Here is a 14,604-nt window from a genome sequence, read left to right on the forward strand (position 1 = left end):
CACTCACAATTGTGCAAGCATAACAGCTCCTACGCAATCTACAAATATGGCGATGACACCACTATTGTTGGCCAAATAATAGGAAATGATGAATCAAAATATAGGCTAAAGTTCAAGAATCTGGTTAGGTGGTGGCAGAACAACAATCTTGCGCTCAATGTCAGCAAGACTGAGGAGTTTTATTGTGGACTTTAGGAAGATGATGGTAGAGAGAGTTAGTGCTTTCAAGTTCTTGGGAGTCTATATTATTGGAGGACTTCTCTTGGAGGCAGCACATTGAGACAACTGTAAAGAAGGCACACCATTTCCGCTACTTTCAGAGGAAATTTCGCACATTGTCGGTTACTCTAGGAAACCTCTACAGGTGCACTAGGGAAATATCTTTGGCTTGGCTTCGCGGATGAAGATTTACGGAGGGGGTAAATGTCCACGTCAGCTGCAGGCTCGTTTGTGGCTGACAAGTCTGATGCGGGACAGGCAGACACGGTTGCAGGGGAAAATTGGTGGGTTGGGGTTGGGTGTTGGGTTTTTCCTCCTTTGCCTTTTGTCAGTGAGGTGGGCTCTGCGGTCTTCTTCCAAGGAGGTTGCTGCCCGCCGAACTGTGAGGCGCCAAGATGCATGGTTTGAGGTGAGATCAGCCCACTGGCGGTGGCCGATGTGGCAGGCACCAAGAGATTTCTTTAGGCAGTCCTTGTGCCTCTTCTTTGGTGCACCTCTGTCACGGTGGCCAGTGGAGAGCTCGCAATATACTGACTGGATGTATCACGGACTGGTTTGGAAACTAGAGTGCTCCGAATGCAGGAGGCTGCAAAAAGTGGCAAGCCTAGCCAAATTCATCACATTTCTTTTTAAAAAGTACCTGTTCAGCTGCAGTAAGGAAGAATTTTGGATACGTGTGCATTGTACAATGTGTATGACAATAAACTCATTATCATCACTTCCCTGGCCAAGCCACTTCCTTCATTGATTTGTTTTCTTACTTACGTTCTCGTTGAAATTCCATTGGCGGAAGCAGCTTCATACAGGGTAATGCCTTTCTTCAGAGTCACCGACACCTGGCCCCCGAGCTCGTCTGCTATTGCCCCAGCATGAACAGCTGCCTTACATAGAACGGACGTCTAGGGAGCACAAAGTAAGTCTTTTCATTTTAATTATTCAATAAAAAACTAATGAGCATCTGCTGAATCTGGTTTCATCTGGCCTGGAGACTTCATTTTCAGCATTTCAATTGAAGACTTTTGAATTCTACTGCCAGAATTTTCGGTAATGAATGTCTTAGAAGTGCATTATATTTTATCAGCATTATTTGTCCAGTCTTTTCTTTCTGTGGCTGAACCCATCCCCACTCAGTTCCCTTGTGACTTTTGATTGATGATGCATCCAATGATCCCTACTTTGTTCACATTGAATTGAACTAGGGTGGCACAGTTAGTGTAACGCATTTACGGTGCCAGGGATTGGGACCGTGGTTCGAATCCTGCGTTGTCTCCCTATGTCTGCGTGGATTTTCCCTGGGGGATCCAGTTTCCTCCCACAATTCAGAATGTTCCAGGGGTGTGGGTTAATTGGATGCAACTGGGTGGCACAGACTCATGGGCAGAAATATTATTAGGTGTGTGGTGCGCTGTTAGCCAAAATCAGACACACACAAGGTAAAGACTGCACAACAGGCTTTAATCCACAAAGACTTCCACGGAGCCAAGCTGGCTGTTGCTGCAGTAACTCTGAGTGAGACTTCAGGAGGCCGGCACAGGCTTATATCCCGGAGGGTGATTGACACCCGACCAGGTGGGGCTTGATCCATTCAGGCCGACTGATTGACAGCCGGCCAGGTGTTATCCTGTCCCCTTACACTCCTGCAGGTACAGAGTTTTCCCCCCTGCATTAGGCCGGCGGTACACTCCTGCAGGTACAGCGGGTTCCCCCTGCAGTAGGCCGATGGTGTACCACCACAAGGTGTACCCAAATACAATAAAAAGCTTGGCTTTGTGTGCTATCCAGGCCTGTCAACTTATACACCAGATAGTCCAATAAAAACAAATAAATGAACAACAGTGTACTGATGTTGCTAATGGAAAATTCTCACCCTCCTCTTCAAGTCCCTCTTTGGTCTAACCCCCTTCCCTACCACTCCCCTCACCTATTTCCTCCAATTCACATTCCTCTGACATTGCCCTGCTCCTCTGATTGGTGGCTACAATGATCTGAATGTCTGGAATGCTCTTGGTGAAAATTTCCTTATCTCTTCATGTCCCTCCCTCACCTCTTTGACCTCTATGATCACATGCTGCAGTATAGATTAAAAACATTTGCACACAAAATTACATGTGCACGAACCTATCTTTGGCTTGGCTTCGCGGACGAAGATTTATGGAGGGGGTAAAAGTCCACGTCAGCTGCAGGCTCGTTTGTGGCTGACGAGTCCGATGCGGGACAGGCAGACACGGTTGCAGGGGAAAATTGGTTGGTTGGGGTTGGGTGTTGGGTTTTTCCTCCTTTGCCTTTTGTCAGTGAGGTGGGCTCTGTGGTCTTCTTCAAAGGAGGTTGCTGCCCGCATCAAATACAAAAGACCCCAGTCAGAGAAATAAATTGATAATCAACAGTGATTAGGAGCATTTCTTCAATTTTTTCATTAATTCATATACTCTAGAACAGCCATTCTCAACCTTGGTTTGCTACGGACTACGCTCAAACTTGTGAAACAGTCTAGTTTGTTTCTTCCCCCAAGTCTCTGCTCCCAACTGCACAAAAAACCAAAAATTATATCGAGATTTTAGCCTTTGAACCCCCCCCCACACCTTAAATGTGTGATGGCCCCCATGAGGTGGGGGATGGGATACAGCCCCTGTTGAGAATGGTTGCTCTAGATTAATGAACAAATAACAGGAACTTTGTAATGGGATACACTGTTACTGAAAAATCCTTTGGGACAGCATAGAACAGTATAGGGATGTACTGTGGTTTATTCTTCAATGTTCTAACAGGCCATCAGTCCATGCATCTTAAAATTTAGACATACAGCACAGTAACAGGCCATTTCGGCCCATGAGCTTGTGCTGTCCAATTTACACCCAATTTAACCTACAGCCCCCAGAACATTTTAAAGGGTGGGAGAAATCCAGAGCCCTGAGGAAATTCCACACGGACACAGGGAGAATGTTCAAACTCCTTAAAGACAGCGCGAAATTCAAACCTGGCTCCCGATTGCAGACGCTGTAACAGCGTTGTGCTAACCGCTATGCCAACCATACCACCCCACCATCTATCCCAGGCATGATGCCCAAATTGCACACACATTGTTGCCTGCACATGATGCTTATCCCTTTATTCCCTGCATATTCTTTAATTTTAAAAAAATTACAGCATGGTAGAAGACCCTCCCAGATCATGAACCTGGAGGTGCCTAGTTACACCCAATTAACCTTCCACCCTCATACGTTTTAGAGAAGTTATTCTTGTGTCTTCAAGTCAAGACAAATTTATTGTTATCTGATTGCACAAGTACAATCTGATGAAAGACTGTTTTCTGGTCCTCGGAGCAAAACATGCAGACACACAACCAGACATAACGCACATACAAACAAACAATATATATGCAGGAGAAGTATTTCATCAATACAAGTAAATATATAAATATTGACTGTACACATGAGAGTCTCAGATGGTTAGTGTGAGCAACTCTTTTGGTCATTCAGCATTCTCATTGCCCATGGGAAGAAGGCATTAAGAGACAAATATTACCAGGAGAAAAACCGGACTTGCTGTTTGTTGGTTTCTGTATACTCACATCACGGTAGCCCTCCTTATGGTTTCCCCAGACTTCACCACTGATGTTTCTGCAGCCGGCTGGGCAATATTTACTGCAAAGGATACACAAAAAAATTGTGACCACAAAGCATTAAATCAATGCACATCGAGTAGCTATTCCTGATGTACTGTTATATTGCTGCTTTGGCTATTAGGCGAGCATTGTGTAAACTCTATTTAAGAACAAGCTTAGGTTTCCATCGCCAATGTGCCTGATGAAGGATACGAATTTGCATTCTTTCCAACAAGAATGGATGGCTTACTGTTGGCAACATACTTGCTGGAGTTTGGGGGGGGGGGGGGAGTGGAAACAGCAGTTTCATGGCCAAACGCATCAGTTCCCAATCCTAAACTACTTTAAAATTATGATCCCATTTCAAGACTTGAAATTTCCCATGAGCCCAGAAGCTGATCTAAACAAAGCAGCAATCAAGCAGCATTATAACAGCATAACAAGATCCAGCAAATAGTATTGTGATGAGTATTAGATGGTTTATTACTGTAGTAATTAATGGAAACTACATAAATCAAAGCATTAAAAAAAGTTGTTGGATTATCCCTCGCTGGGCTTCATTATCAAGGCCTCTTGCTTCCTAACAGATCTTAAATCATCAAGAACTTGAATAAGTGGAATTTCTAATGTAGTGGGGAGAGACTTCAGTAATGTGGCGGGTATGTTGGCCTAATCCATTATTATGAGAGTGGGAAGCTAGGTGGGAGGTGTGTGTGTGTGTGTGTGTGTGTGTGTGTGTGTGTGTGTGTGTGTGTGTGTGTGTGTGTGTGTGTGTGTGTGTGTGTGTGTGTGTGTGTGTGTGTGTGTGTGTGTGTGTGGTGTGTGTGTGTGTGTTTATGTCCCTGTATGTGTGTGCATACCAGGCCCAACATGAGTGACAATGTGAAGGGACAAATGTAGTCCACTGACTGTCAATGCATCAGTTGATTTTGATACCCCTTTGAGGTTGCCACAATTGGCTTGAGATCTGGAATGACTTGCCCTGTAAATTTTCTCCAACAGCACCTGAGCGACATCACCTCACTCAAATATAAATGCTCATTCTTTGGGACATGCATCCAGATGGCACCTTTCCAAAGCAGGACGAATTAAAGACATCACACGTCGGGTACATAGTCTGCTGGTTGGCAGTCAGCGAAAGCATCAGTCATACCTTCAAACTCTGTCCAAGCAATGAGAATAATCTCTGTGTCCTGAATACTTCTGCCAGTTTCTAACTGCAAGTGTTGCAATGCTTGATAGAAATATAACTGTTTAACCTCAGACCAATGAATACATAAGTCTTACACCCACAGAAGGTCTACTGCATTAATACTTCCTCAGAACTTGAGCCAGTTTTGGGGAATTGAATGGAACCAGTCTATTTTCTGTAGTTACACTAGCTGTAATCTAAGTACATCTCATGTTTACTCTCAAATGCAATGCAAAAGGGCAAAGGCATTGATAGAAATTTACAGTATTACTCGGGAGGTCAGATGGGTTCAGAAACAGATGTGATTATGTAGATGAAATTAATTTAAATTTAAATAGATGTTGTGAAAAGAGAAACAGATTGAAGGTGGAGCACCCAACAGAACCATCAGCTATTTCCTCACTTCCCTGGTTCAGATAAATGGCCCGAAACATGAACTCTTTGCTTTTTCCACAGGGGCCTGTTGAGAATTTCCCAAGTTTTCCATTTTCATTTCAGATTTGCAGCATCTGCAGGTATTGATTTCCATTTAACGAGGTTAAGATTTGTCCTTAGACTTGCATGTGATTCTGTGGTATTCACACTTAGTATTTTATTTCTGAAATTTGAAATCACCAGGATAAATAGACCTGAATTTTGGCAGCAAGTACAAGACTTTGTTTGTTAATGCACATAGGACATTTCAGTTCATTTCTGGATCTGAAGTAGGGATGAGTTTGGAGAGTATGAGTTACGGGGAAAGGTTGAGCAAACTTGGGTAGTTTTCTCTGGAGTACAGGAGGCTGAGGGGAGACATGATGGAGGTGTATAAAATCATGAAAGCCATCGACAGGGTGGAGTCAGAATACTTTCTCCAGGGGAAAAGCGTCACACACTGGAGGACATGTGTCGAAGGGAATGGAAGTTTATGAACAACTTGCATCGCAAATTCTTTTTACTAAGAGAACAGAATGTACTGTTGGGAGTAGTGGTGGAAACAGTAGTGGTGTTCGAGCTGAACACACGAATATGAAGGAAAAGGAGGAATATCTCTCAAGTCCAAGCAGCAGATTTTCAGTTTGATTTGCGCATCATGCTTGGCGTAGTGGTTAGCGCAACGCTGTTAGAGTGTCAGCGACCGGGACCAGGATTCGAATCCCGCGCTGTCTGAAAGGAGTTTGTACACTCTCCTAGTGTCTGCGTGGGTTTTCCCCAGGGACTCAGGTTTTCCCCCACTGTTCGAAACATACTGGGAATTGTAGGTTAATTAGGTGTAATGGGGCAGCATGGACTTATGGGCTGGAAGGGCCTATATGTCTAAATTTTAAAAAAATTAAAACAGTCACATGGGCTGTAGGGCCAGTTGGTCTTTTGGACTGTTATCTGTTTTCAATGGAAATGTAGAAGATATATTTTTTATTATCTGACATCACCCTGCTTTATTTTTCTTCAAGCAATGAAATTTTTTTTGCCACAATCCTGATAGATTGACTAATTACTGATATGAACTGACAGTGAATTTGTAATGTTACTCAGGCTGCAAACATATCACTTGCCTCCTAATGCTTGATCCTGAATGTTGGAAACATTTCATGGCCCCTGTGCACTCAGCCATCTTTGAACTGTTAGGGTGTTGCAGAGTTCAGGAGGGCCTTAATTGTTTCATTTATCGGAGCCTTCCATCGCACTTCCTCTGGTTTATTTAGCTTTTATTAGTGGCAGGATCTCACAAAAACACATTTTGTGGCAGTGAAGCAGCGGTCTCGCTAACTAAATGTGCTGGCAGAAATATGACTGCATTCTATTTCAGTAGCATATTCAGAATGAGTTACTGGATGGTTGTTCTTTTAATTTTTTTCATCTGTTTTTTATAAAAATATTAGGGTTAACAGGCCCTTTTGGCCCACGAGCCTGTGCCGCCCAATGACATCTAATTGACCTACAACCACCAGTACAGTTTTGAACGGTGGAAACCTACGCAGACACGGGGAGAACGTACAAACTCCTTGTGGAGTGCGTCAAATTTGAATCCAGGTTGCTGGCGCTGTAATAGTTTTGCGCTAAATGCAATGCTGCCCATGTTTAAAATCTTGAGTATTTGCCAGCACCCAAATCCTGATGTAGGCACATGCCCTTTAGCGATCCTCAGCAACCAGTGTACCGTTGAATAAAATTGTAGAAAGGCAGTGGCTGGAACCCTTTAGATATTAACATTAACCAAGAGGTCAGACCTGATTGCTCAGAAATGTAACTGAAATTTTGATCAAAGATTTGCAGCATTATACAGCACAGGAATGCTGCTGTTTATTGAGCATGCCTTGGTCCTTTCAAATAGCAATCCAACCTGCATCTCTTATGGAAATAAAACACGAAAATTATAGATACCATGGTTGAAGTAAAAACACATAAAGCTGGAGAAACTCAGTGGGTCAAACAGTCCCCAGATATATTTTTTTCTTTGGCTTGGCTTCGCGGACGAAGATTAATGGAGGGGGTAAAAGTCCACGTCAGCTGCAGGCTTGTTTGTGACTGACAAGTCCGATGCGGGACAGGCAGACACGGTTGCAGCGGCTGCAGGGGAAAATTGGTTGGTTGGGGTTGGGTGTTGGGTTTTTCCTCCTTTGCCTTTTGTCAGTGAGGTGGGCTCTGCGGTCTTCTTCAAAGGAGGTTGCTGCCCGCCAAACTGTGAGGCGCCAAGATGCAAGGTTTGAGGCATTATCAGCCCACTGGCGGTGGTCAATGTGGCAGGCACCAAGAGATTTCTTTAGGCAGTTCTTGTACCTTTTCTTTGGTGCACCTCTGTCACGGTGGCCAGTGGAGAGCTCGCCATATAACATGATCTTGGATATATAGCAAAGATAAAAATATATATCCGATATTTCGGGCTTGAGCCCTTTATCAAGGTATGGAAAAATGTCAGCAGGCGTCCAAATAAAAAGAGTAGGGGAGGGAGGAGTGGTCGCAAAGGCAGGAGGTGATAAGTGGAGAAGGGAGGGAGGGGACAGCAGCAAGCAAGGGGAGGAGGGATGGCTCGGTGAATAGAGAGGGGTGGGAAGGGGGAGAACTGGAAGAGGCAAAGGAAGGGGGGGGGGCGGGTGGGAAAGAGGAGACCAGGTTAGTAGAAACTGGAAAAGTCAATGTTAATGCCATCTGGCTGGAGAGTGCCCAGGGGGAACATCAGGCATTGTTCTTCCAATTTATGTGTGCTCTTTGTTGGGCTGTGGACAGACATGTGAGTGGGACCCATCGGTTATGTATTTTTATAAAGGACACTGTTTGACCTGAGTTTCTCCAGCTTTGTGTTTTTACTGCACCTCTGATGCTTTCCTCACCACATAAGAAATAGGAGCAGGAGTCAGCCATCTGGTCTGTGGTGCCCACTCCTCCATTCAATATGATCATGGCTGATCTGATGATCGGCTCATCTCCACCGACCTGCCTTTTCCTCATATCCTTTAATTCCCCTACTTTGTAAAAATCTATCCAATCTTGTCTTAAATATATTCACTGAGGTAGTCTCCATGGCTTCAATGGGTGGTGAATTCACCACCCTCTAGGAAAAGCAGTTCCTTCTCATCTCCGTCCAATATCTATTTCTCTGGATCTTACAATAACTACCTCTCTCTCTGCCTTCCATAATTTTATACATAAGATTCCCTCTCATTCTTCTAAATTCCAGCAAGTCCAGCCCCAGACGACTCAATCTATTCTCAGAGGCTAATCCCTTCATCTCTGGAATCCACCTGGTGAACCTCCTCTTGTCTGCCTCCAAAGCCTTCTTCCTCAATTAAGGACACCAGAACTCCATCCAGTCCTTCAGATGCAGCCTCAGCAGTACCTTGTACAGTTACAGTATGACCTCCCAGCTCCTAAATTCACTCTCTCTCGCAATGTAGGCCCACATTCCATTTGCCTTCTTGATAGCCTGCTGCACCTGTAAACCAACCTTTTACTTTTCATGCACAAGCACTCCCAAGTCCTTCTCCACATCAGCGTGCTGCAATAACTTGCTATTTAAACATTCTGAGCTTCCATATTTCCTTCCAAAGTGGATAACCTCACATTTGCCAACATTGTACTCTACTGCATTTACCAGACCCTTGCCCACTTGCTTAACCTATCTATAGCTTCCTGCAGACTTCACTGTATCATCTGCAAAATATGCTTTTCTACTCAATTTGGTGTCCTCAGCAAACAGATACACTACACACTGCTCCCTCTTCTAGATTGTTAATGTATATTGTGAAAAATTGTGAGTCCAGCACCTCTCTCACCACTGTTTGCCAACCAGAAAAACACCCCTGCATCCCAACTCTCTGCTTTCTGGTATGTAATGAATCCTCTATCCATCCATGGAACATTTCTCAATATTAGCAACACAGTATTATCAGTTGCAGATTGAACCTTCTGCACGTCACTGGCAGCTCATCTATTGATCAAAGCAGGAAGGTCAGAGTAAGAATGGACTTGACAAAGGAAGTATTCCTCAAAGATATACTTTGGCTGGCTAGATGTCATCCTGTGGAATCCCAAACCTATCCATTTCTTGACAGCTGCCAGTTAGCAGCGGGACAGCTGACTTGCTACTCACTCTCCAGCCCATTTCCATGTCAATAACTCAACCCTTGTGCTATGCTGTTTTCAAACAGACACGAGACTTTTGATCAAGGCTCACTTTAACACATGCAGCAAATAAAAACAAGGTCACGGCGATTCCAACTTACGTGAAATGTTGCTGAGTATAATGGATACCTTTATCCAAACAGGAAATCATATCTGCATAAACCCAAGAATTGAAATATTAGTAAGTTGAATGGTTTGATGCTATTTTCATGACTGCAATCCAAACCCCGATGGAAAATCTGGTCCAAATTATTTTCGCAACTGCAGAATTCTCTTGGATGCCACAATTTTCTATCAGCAACAAAACAGATGAATGAGATAGATCAGTTGTTAAAAAAAAAAGTTATCAATCTTTCTCTTATCGATGTGGACTAAAAGGTAGATCCATGTCGGTGCCTTCTGAATAGGACACCATTTAATAGATCAAAGATGTTACTGAAATAATTAGTTTCTCTTCAGCCAGTGGGTTTCATTGCAAGAAGCGGGGAAGTGGATGAACATTTCAAAAGAATATAATGGAAAAATGGAATATTATGGACAAATATTATGTTCAGGTTGAATGAGCAGAGGAGCCAGCCCTGGGACAGGAGCATTGGGCAGGAAGACCTCCTTCTGCAACTCCCAGTGAATTACTGGGGCCAATAGAAAACTAGGTGATTCATTATTGGAACAAGGGTTCGCTTTGTCATATAGACAGAGCCTAAAAAGAGAGGCTTCAGAGGTCAGGACAGCTAGGAAGTGGTTGCAGGCTGAAGAGTGGTTACAGGACTTCCCTGAGTCAGCAGATTGGGTGGCATTTAAGAACTCTGAACGAGTACACCAAGGCTGTCGCACACTTTATCAAACCAGCTGTGGATGAGTGTGTCCCCACCAATCATTTAAGGTTTTACCCAACCAGAAGCCCTGGATGAACAATGAAATCTGGAACCTGCTGAGAGCCAGGTCGCAGGCATTCAAGTCCAGAGATCCAGATCAGCACAGCAGGAGCAGGTTTGATTTGACCTGCAGAAAGCCATCTCCCAGACAAAATGATGATTCCAGATGAAAATGGAAACAACAAGGGACACCCAACAGCTGCAGCAGGGCCTAAATGCCACAACTTGTTATGAATCCAAATCCGGTAAAGTAGCTGACGTCAAAGTTTCTCTCCCAGAGGAATTCAAAGCCTTCTATGCCTGTTTTGATGACAGTAACAACGAAGAACCACCCTTCCACACCCTATCATCCCCTGATAATCCCATCCTGTCTATATCTGAGGATGACGTGCGTGCAGCCTTCAGGAGAGTGAATCTGAGGAAAGCATCTGGCCTGGATGGAGTACCTAGCTGAGTATAATGGATACCTTTATCCAAACAGGAAATCATATCTGCACAAACTGCCCTACTCACCTCCTGCCTCAGGAATACTCACCTACCTCAAATTGGTTTCAAACTAGAAAGCCAATGAGCTCAACCATTTATTGAAATTTCAGCTTGTCCACATCATAATTCACACAGATTTCACTCATATTTTGAGGAAGGGCTCAGGCCCGATATATCGGTAACATATCTTTACTTCCTATGGATGCTGCAAGACTGGTTGAATTCCTTCAGCATTTCTGTGTTTTGACTGCAATCACAAAGTCTGCAGACTGTCGTGTTGTACCGACTTCACATGGAATCCATTTCCCCCTCTGCTCCAAGCTTGCCGATCCGTCCCAACTCCCACCTACACAACATCTCCGTTTAAACCTTCCCAAGCCTTGCCTTACCATGCCTTGGTCCTGAATTCCCCGCCTTTCTTTGATTCCCTTCAATCCTGGCTTTTGCTCACCCAACCCCTCCCACCAATATAGCTGCTTGTTCCAAATCTTGGAACTCCCTCCCTGACAACATTATGGGTGGGAGTTTTGGACTGCGGCTCTTCAGGAGAGGGGCTCATCACCATTATGGATGGTGGATAAACACTGATCTTCCCAACGATCACCTGATTACCAAAAATGAATTAAAAAGCACCACTGACTGCCACATCTTTGGCCGCTAAACTTCAAAACTATGGAAGGGTCTTTCTTATCCATTCGGCCCACTGGGTCCAGGCTAACTCACAAAACAACCCATCCCATTCTCCCCCTCTTCATTTTCCTATTGCCTTTAATCCTTTTTCCACTTACTAAGGGACAATTTACCGCAATTAATAAATGCAGCTGCGCGTTTTGGGGATGTGGGAACCCTTTATGACCCATCCGAATTCAGGGAGCAGTTGCCAACTCCATGTGGACCTGAGATTTGGATTGAACCATGATCCCAAGAGCTTTGAGGCAGCAGAACTAACTGCTATTCTGCTGTCCACCTCATCCTTCCCACTCTCGTGTTCAAAGCCTTGGATTATCTCCCCCCCCCACCCCCCTCACTCCATATCTCCTCGTCACACTCGGCAACTCACCCAGAGTATGTCTTGGTCAAAGATTAAATTCTGATTAGACATTGTTATCATCATGGTCAAGTGGCTGTTGAAATAAATAGTCACTCTCCTCTGTCATTCAGGTACACATTCATGTAATTTGAGTTTACCTTCATTAAGGCATCATACACAGGATATGGAAGATAGCTGAAGTGTTCAAGTGAAACTGCGCATGGCCAAATTAATTTCCCATGTGAAAAGCAGTGAGGCTCACATCCTCCGTCATCAAAGTAGAAATATTGCTGGTAATATTAACATTTAATGGTTTGATCCTCGCAGCCAAAACAATCCTACTATTTCCGGACTCGACAGCGGCATGGCAGACCAACCATACTTGTTTGAGAGAGAGCATTTCAGGAGGCTGCAAAAGATCTAGAACTGCAACACAGCCAACACAGGTTCCAACAATTCCACTCCCAGAAGTAAAATGTGGCAAATATTTTGAATACGAAGGCAGCGTGATCTTACTGCAGTTGTATAGGGTTTTGGTGAGGCCACAACTTAAGTATTGTGTGCAGTTTTGGTCTTTTATTCAAAGGAAGGACATACATGCTATTTGAGGGGTTGCAGTGCAGGTTCACCAAATTGATCCCTGGGACGGCACAGTTAGTGTAGCAGTTAGTACAACACTGTTAAAACACTAGTGGCCTGGGTTTGAACCTGGCGCAGCCTGTAAGGAGTTTGTTCGTTCTCCCCATATCTGTGTGGGTTTCCTCCCACCCTTCAATACGCAAGGGAGTTGAACGAGGACTTGTTACTTTGAATTTCTTTCAATAAAGACTCAGTAAATAACTCTTTAGAGTTAAATAGGAACATATGCAGATGCCGTGATTGTAGTGCAATACACCAAAGTGCTGGAGAAACTCAGCAGGTCGTGCAGTATCCATGGGAAACAAAGGATAACCAGTGCTTTGGGCCTGAACCCTTCATCAGGTGCAAAAGAAAACAGGCAGATGTCTGAGTAAAATATGGGGGAAGCGGGAGAAGGACAGGCTAACAGGAGGCAGCCAAGATGGAATACAAGGTGTTAGGCCTGACCTTGGCTTGGCAGTGCATGAGCTAAACCTGGGCCACCTCCAAACTGGAGGGACAACACTCCAGCACTCCATCTGGACACTCTCCAACTCAAAAGCATCAACATCTTCAGTCTCCGTTAACTCACTCTCCTGTCTCTCTCTTTCCCTACTTCTCTCCTCCTTTCCTTCAGTTCCCCCATCAACTTCCTTTCCCTCTCCTATCACCCCCTCAGGGCCTTTATCTTCTACCCTCTTACCTGTCTCCACCCATGACCTGTTAGCCTGTTTCCCAGCCCAACTCCCTCCTTTCCTCTCCTCTCCCGCCTTTCCACCCAGGCGCTAGCCCATTCCTATGCATAGTACTCAACCCCAGCCTTTGTAAACCCTTTTGCCCCATGTCATTGGCTAACAAGTAAGAGGTCACAGGTTGATGGAGGTGGGATAAAAATGCCCTGGTGATGGGGCGGGAGGGGGGATGAGGGGAGAGAAGATGGAAGAAAGGATAACAGAGGTGTAGGGAATGATAGAGACAGGAGGAGGGGGTTAATAGGGAATGGAAAAGTTGACGTTGATGCTGTCTGGTCAGAGAGAGCCCAGATGGAGTGCAGGGATGTGTCCCTCCAATTTGGAGGTGGCCCAGATTTAGCCTCATGCACTGCCAGGCCAGGGTCACGCGCAGATTGAAGGAACCTTGTATTCCATCTCGACAGTCTTCTAATAGCTTGTCCCCCTACCTACGTTTCTCCCTCCTCTTCTCCACACCCCCCCATCTTTTTATTCAGGTGTCTACCTGCTTTTTCTCAACCCTGACAAAGGGCTCAGGCCTGAATCATTGGTTATATACCTTTACTTCCTATGGATGCTGCATGACTTGCTGAGTTTCTCCAGCACTTTTAGGTAAATAACTCCTTCGGTGTTCAGGGACTGAATATGATCTAACATGTCAGGAAGCAGATTATGGTTTGTTTTTACTGGATGATTCTATTTAGAATGAAAAGTTGATAGGATCAGGACTTATTCGAGGGAAGAGGAAAGGGTTAAGGTCTCAAGCAATTAAATGTGAATTGGCTGGTTAATGGAGACCTTTGGGAAGTTCAATAAAGCAGCTTCATCCAACAGAAACTAATCTACATCTATTTACTGGCTGGTTCTAAGAGGAGTCATCTGGAAACATAGTTTGTGAGGCATGGATGTAGCCGCAGAATGTATGATCTAGCACTAGAAAGAGAGGTTCTGCGAGGTGGTCATGTTGTAGTGGACCTGGATTTTCTCTTTACCCGCTCAATGTTATCACTGTGCCACAATCAGCTCAGACCTTCATCATGATATGGAACAGACATCTGAGACACAGGATGTCAACAATAATGATTAGGAACTGGAGTAGGTCGTCTGGTTTTTCATAAAGTATAACACACACACACACACACACACACAGAGCAGAAAAGAGAAACAAAATTATAAAGAAGAGGTAAAACAGTAAGTAATAATACAATAAAACCGATGTATCTGGAATTCAAGCAACTAGTAATCTCAAG

The 14,604-nt window shown here is 44.3% G+C and overlaps 1 protein-coding gene across 2 annotated transcripts in view; it reads right to left on the bottom strand.

Annotated features, from left to right (window-relative positions):
• LOC138741310 (discoidin, CUB and LCCL domain-containing protein 1) overlaps positions 1-14,604 on the bottom strand; it is a 139,524-nt gene that overhangs the window by 56,202 nt on the left and 68,718 nt on the right. For both annotated transcript variants that reach the window (XM_069895168.1, XM_069895170.1), the window contains 3 exons: positions 9,716-9,767; positions 3,788-3,860; positions 985-1,118 (listed from right to left, as the gene is read on the bottom strand). In XM_069895168.1, coding sequence (XP_069751269.1) covers positions 985-1,118; positions 3,788-3,860; positions 9,716-9,767 — 259 coding nt within the window. The remainder of the gene's footprint in view (positions 1-984; positions 1,119-3,787; positions 3,861-9,715; positions 9,768-14,604) is intronic.

This window comes from Narcine bancroftii, chromosome 8, assembly GCF_036971445.1.
Source record: "Narcine bancroftii isolate sNarBan1 chromosome 8, sNarBan1.hap1, whole genome shotgun sequence".
NCBI lineage: Eukaryota > Metazoa > Chordata > Chondrichthyes > Torpediniformes > Narcinidae > Narcine > Narcine bancroftii.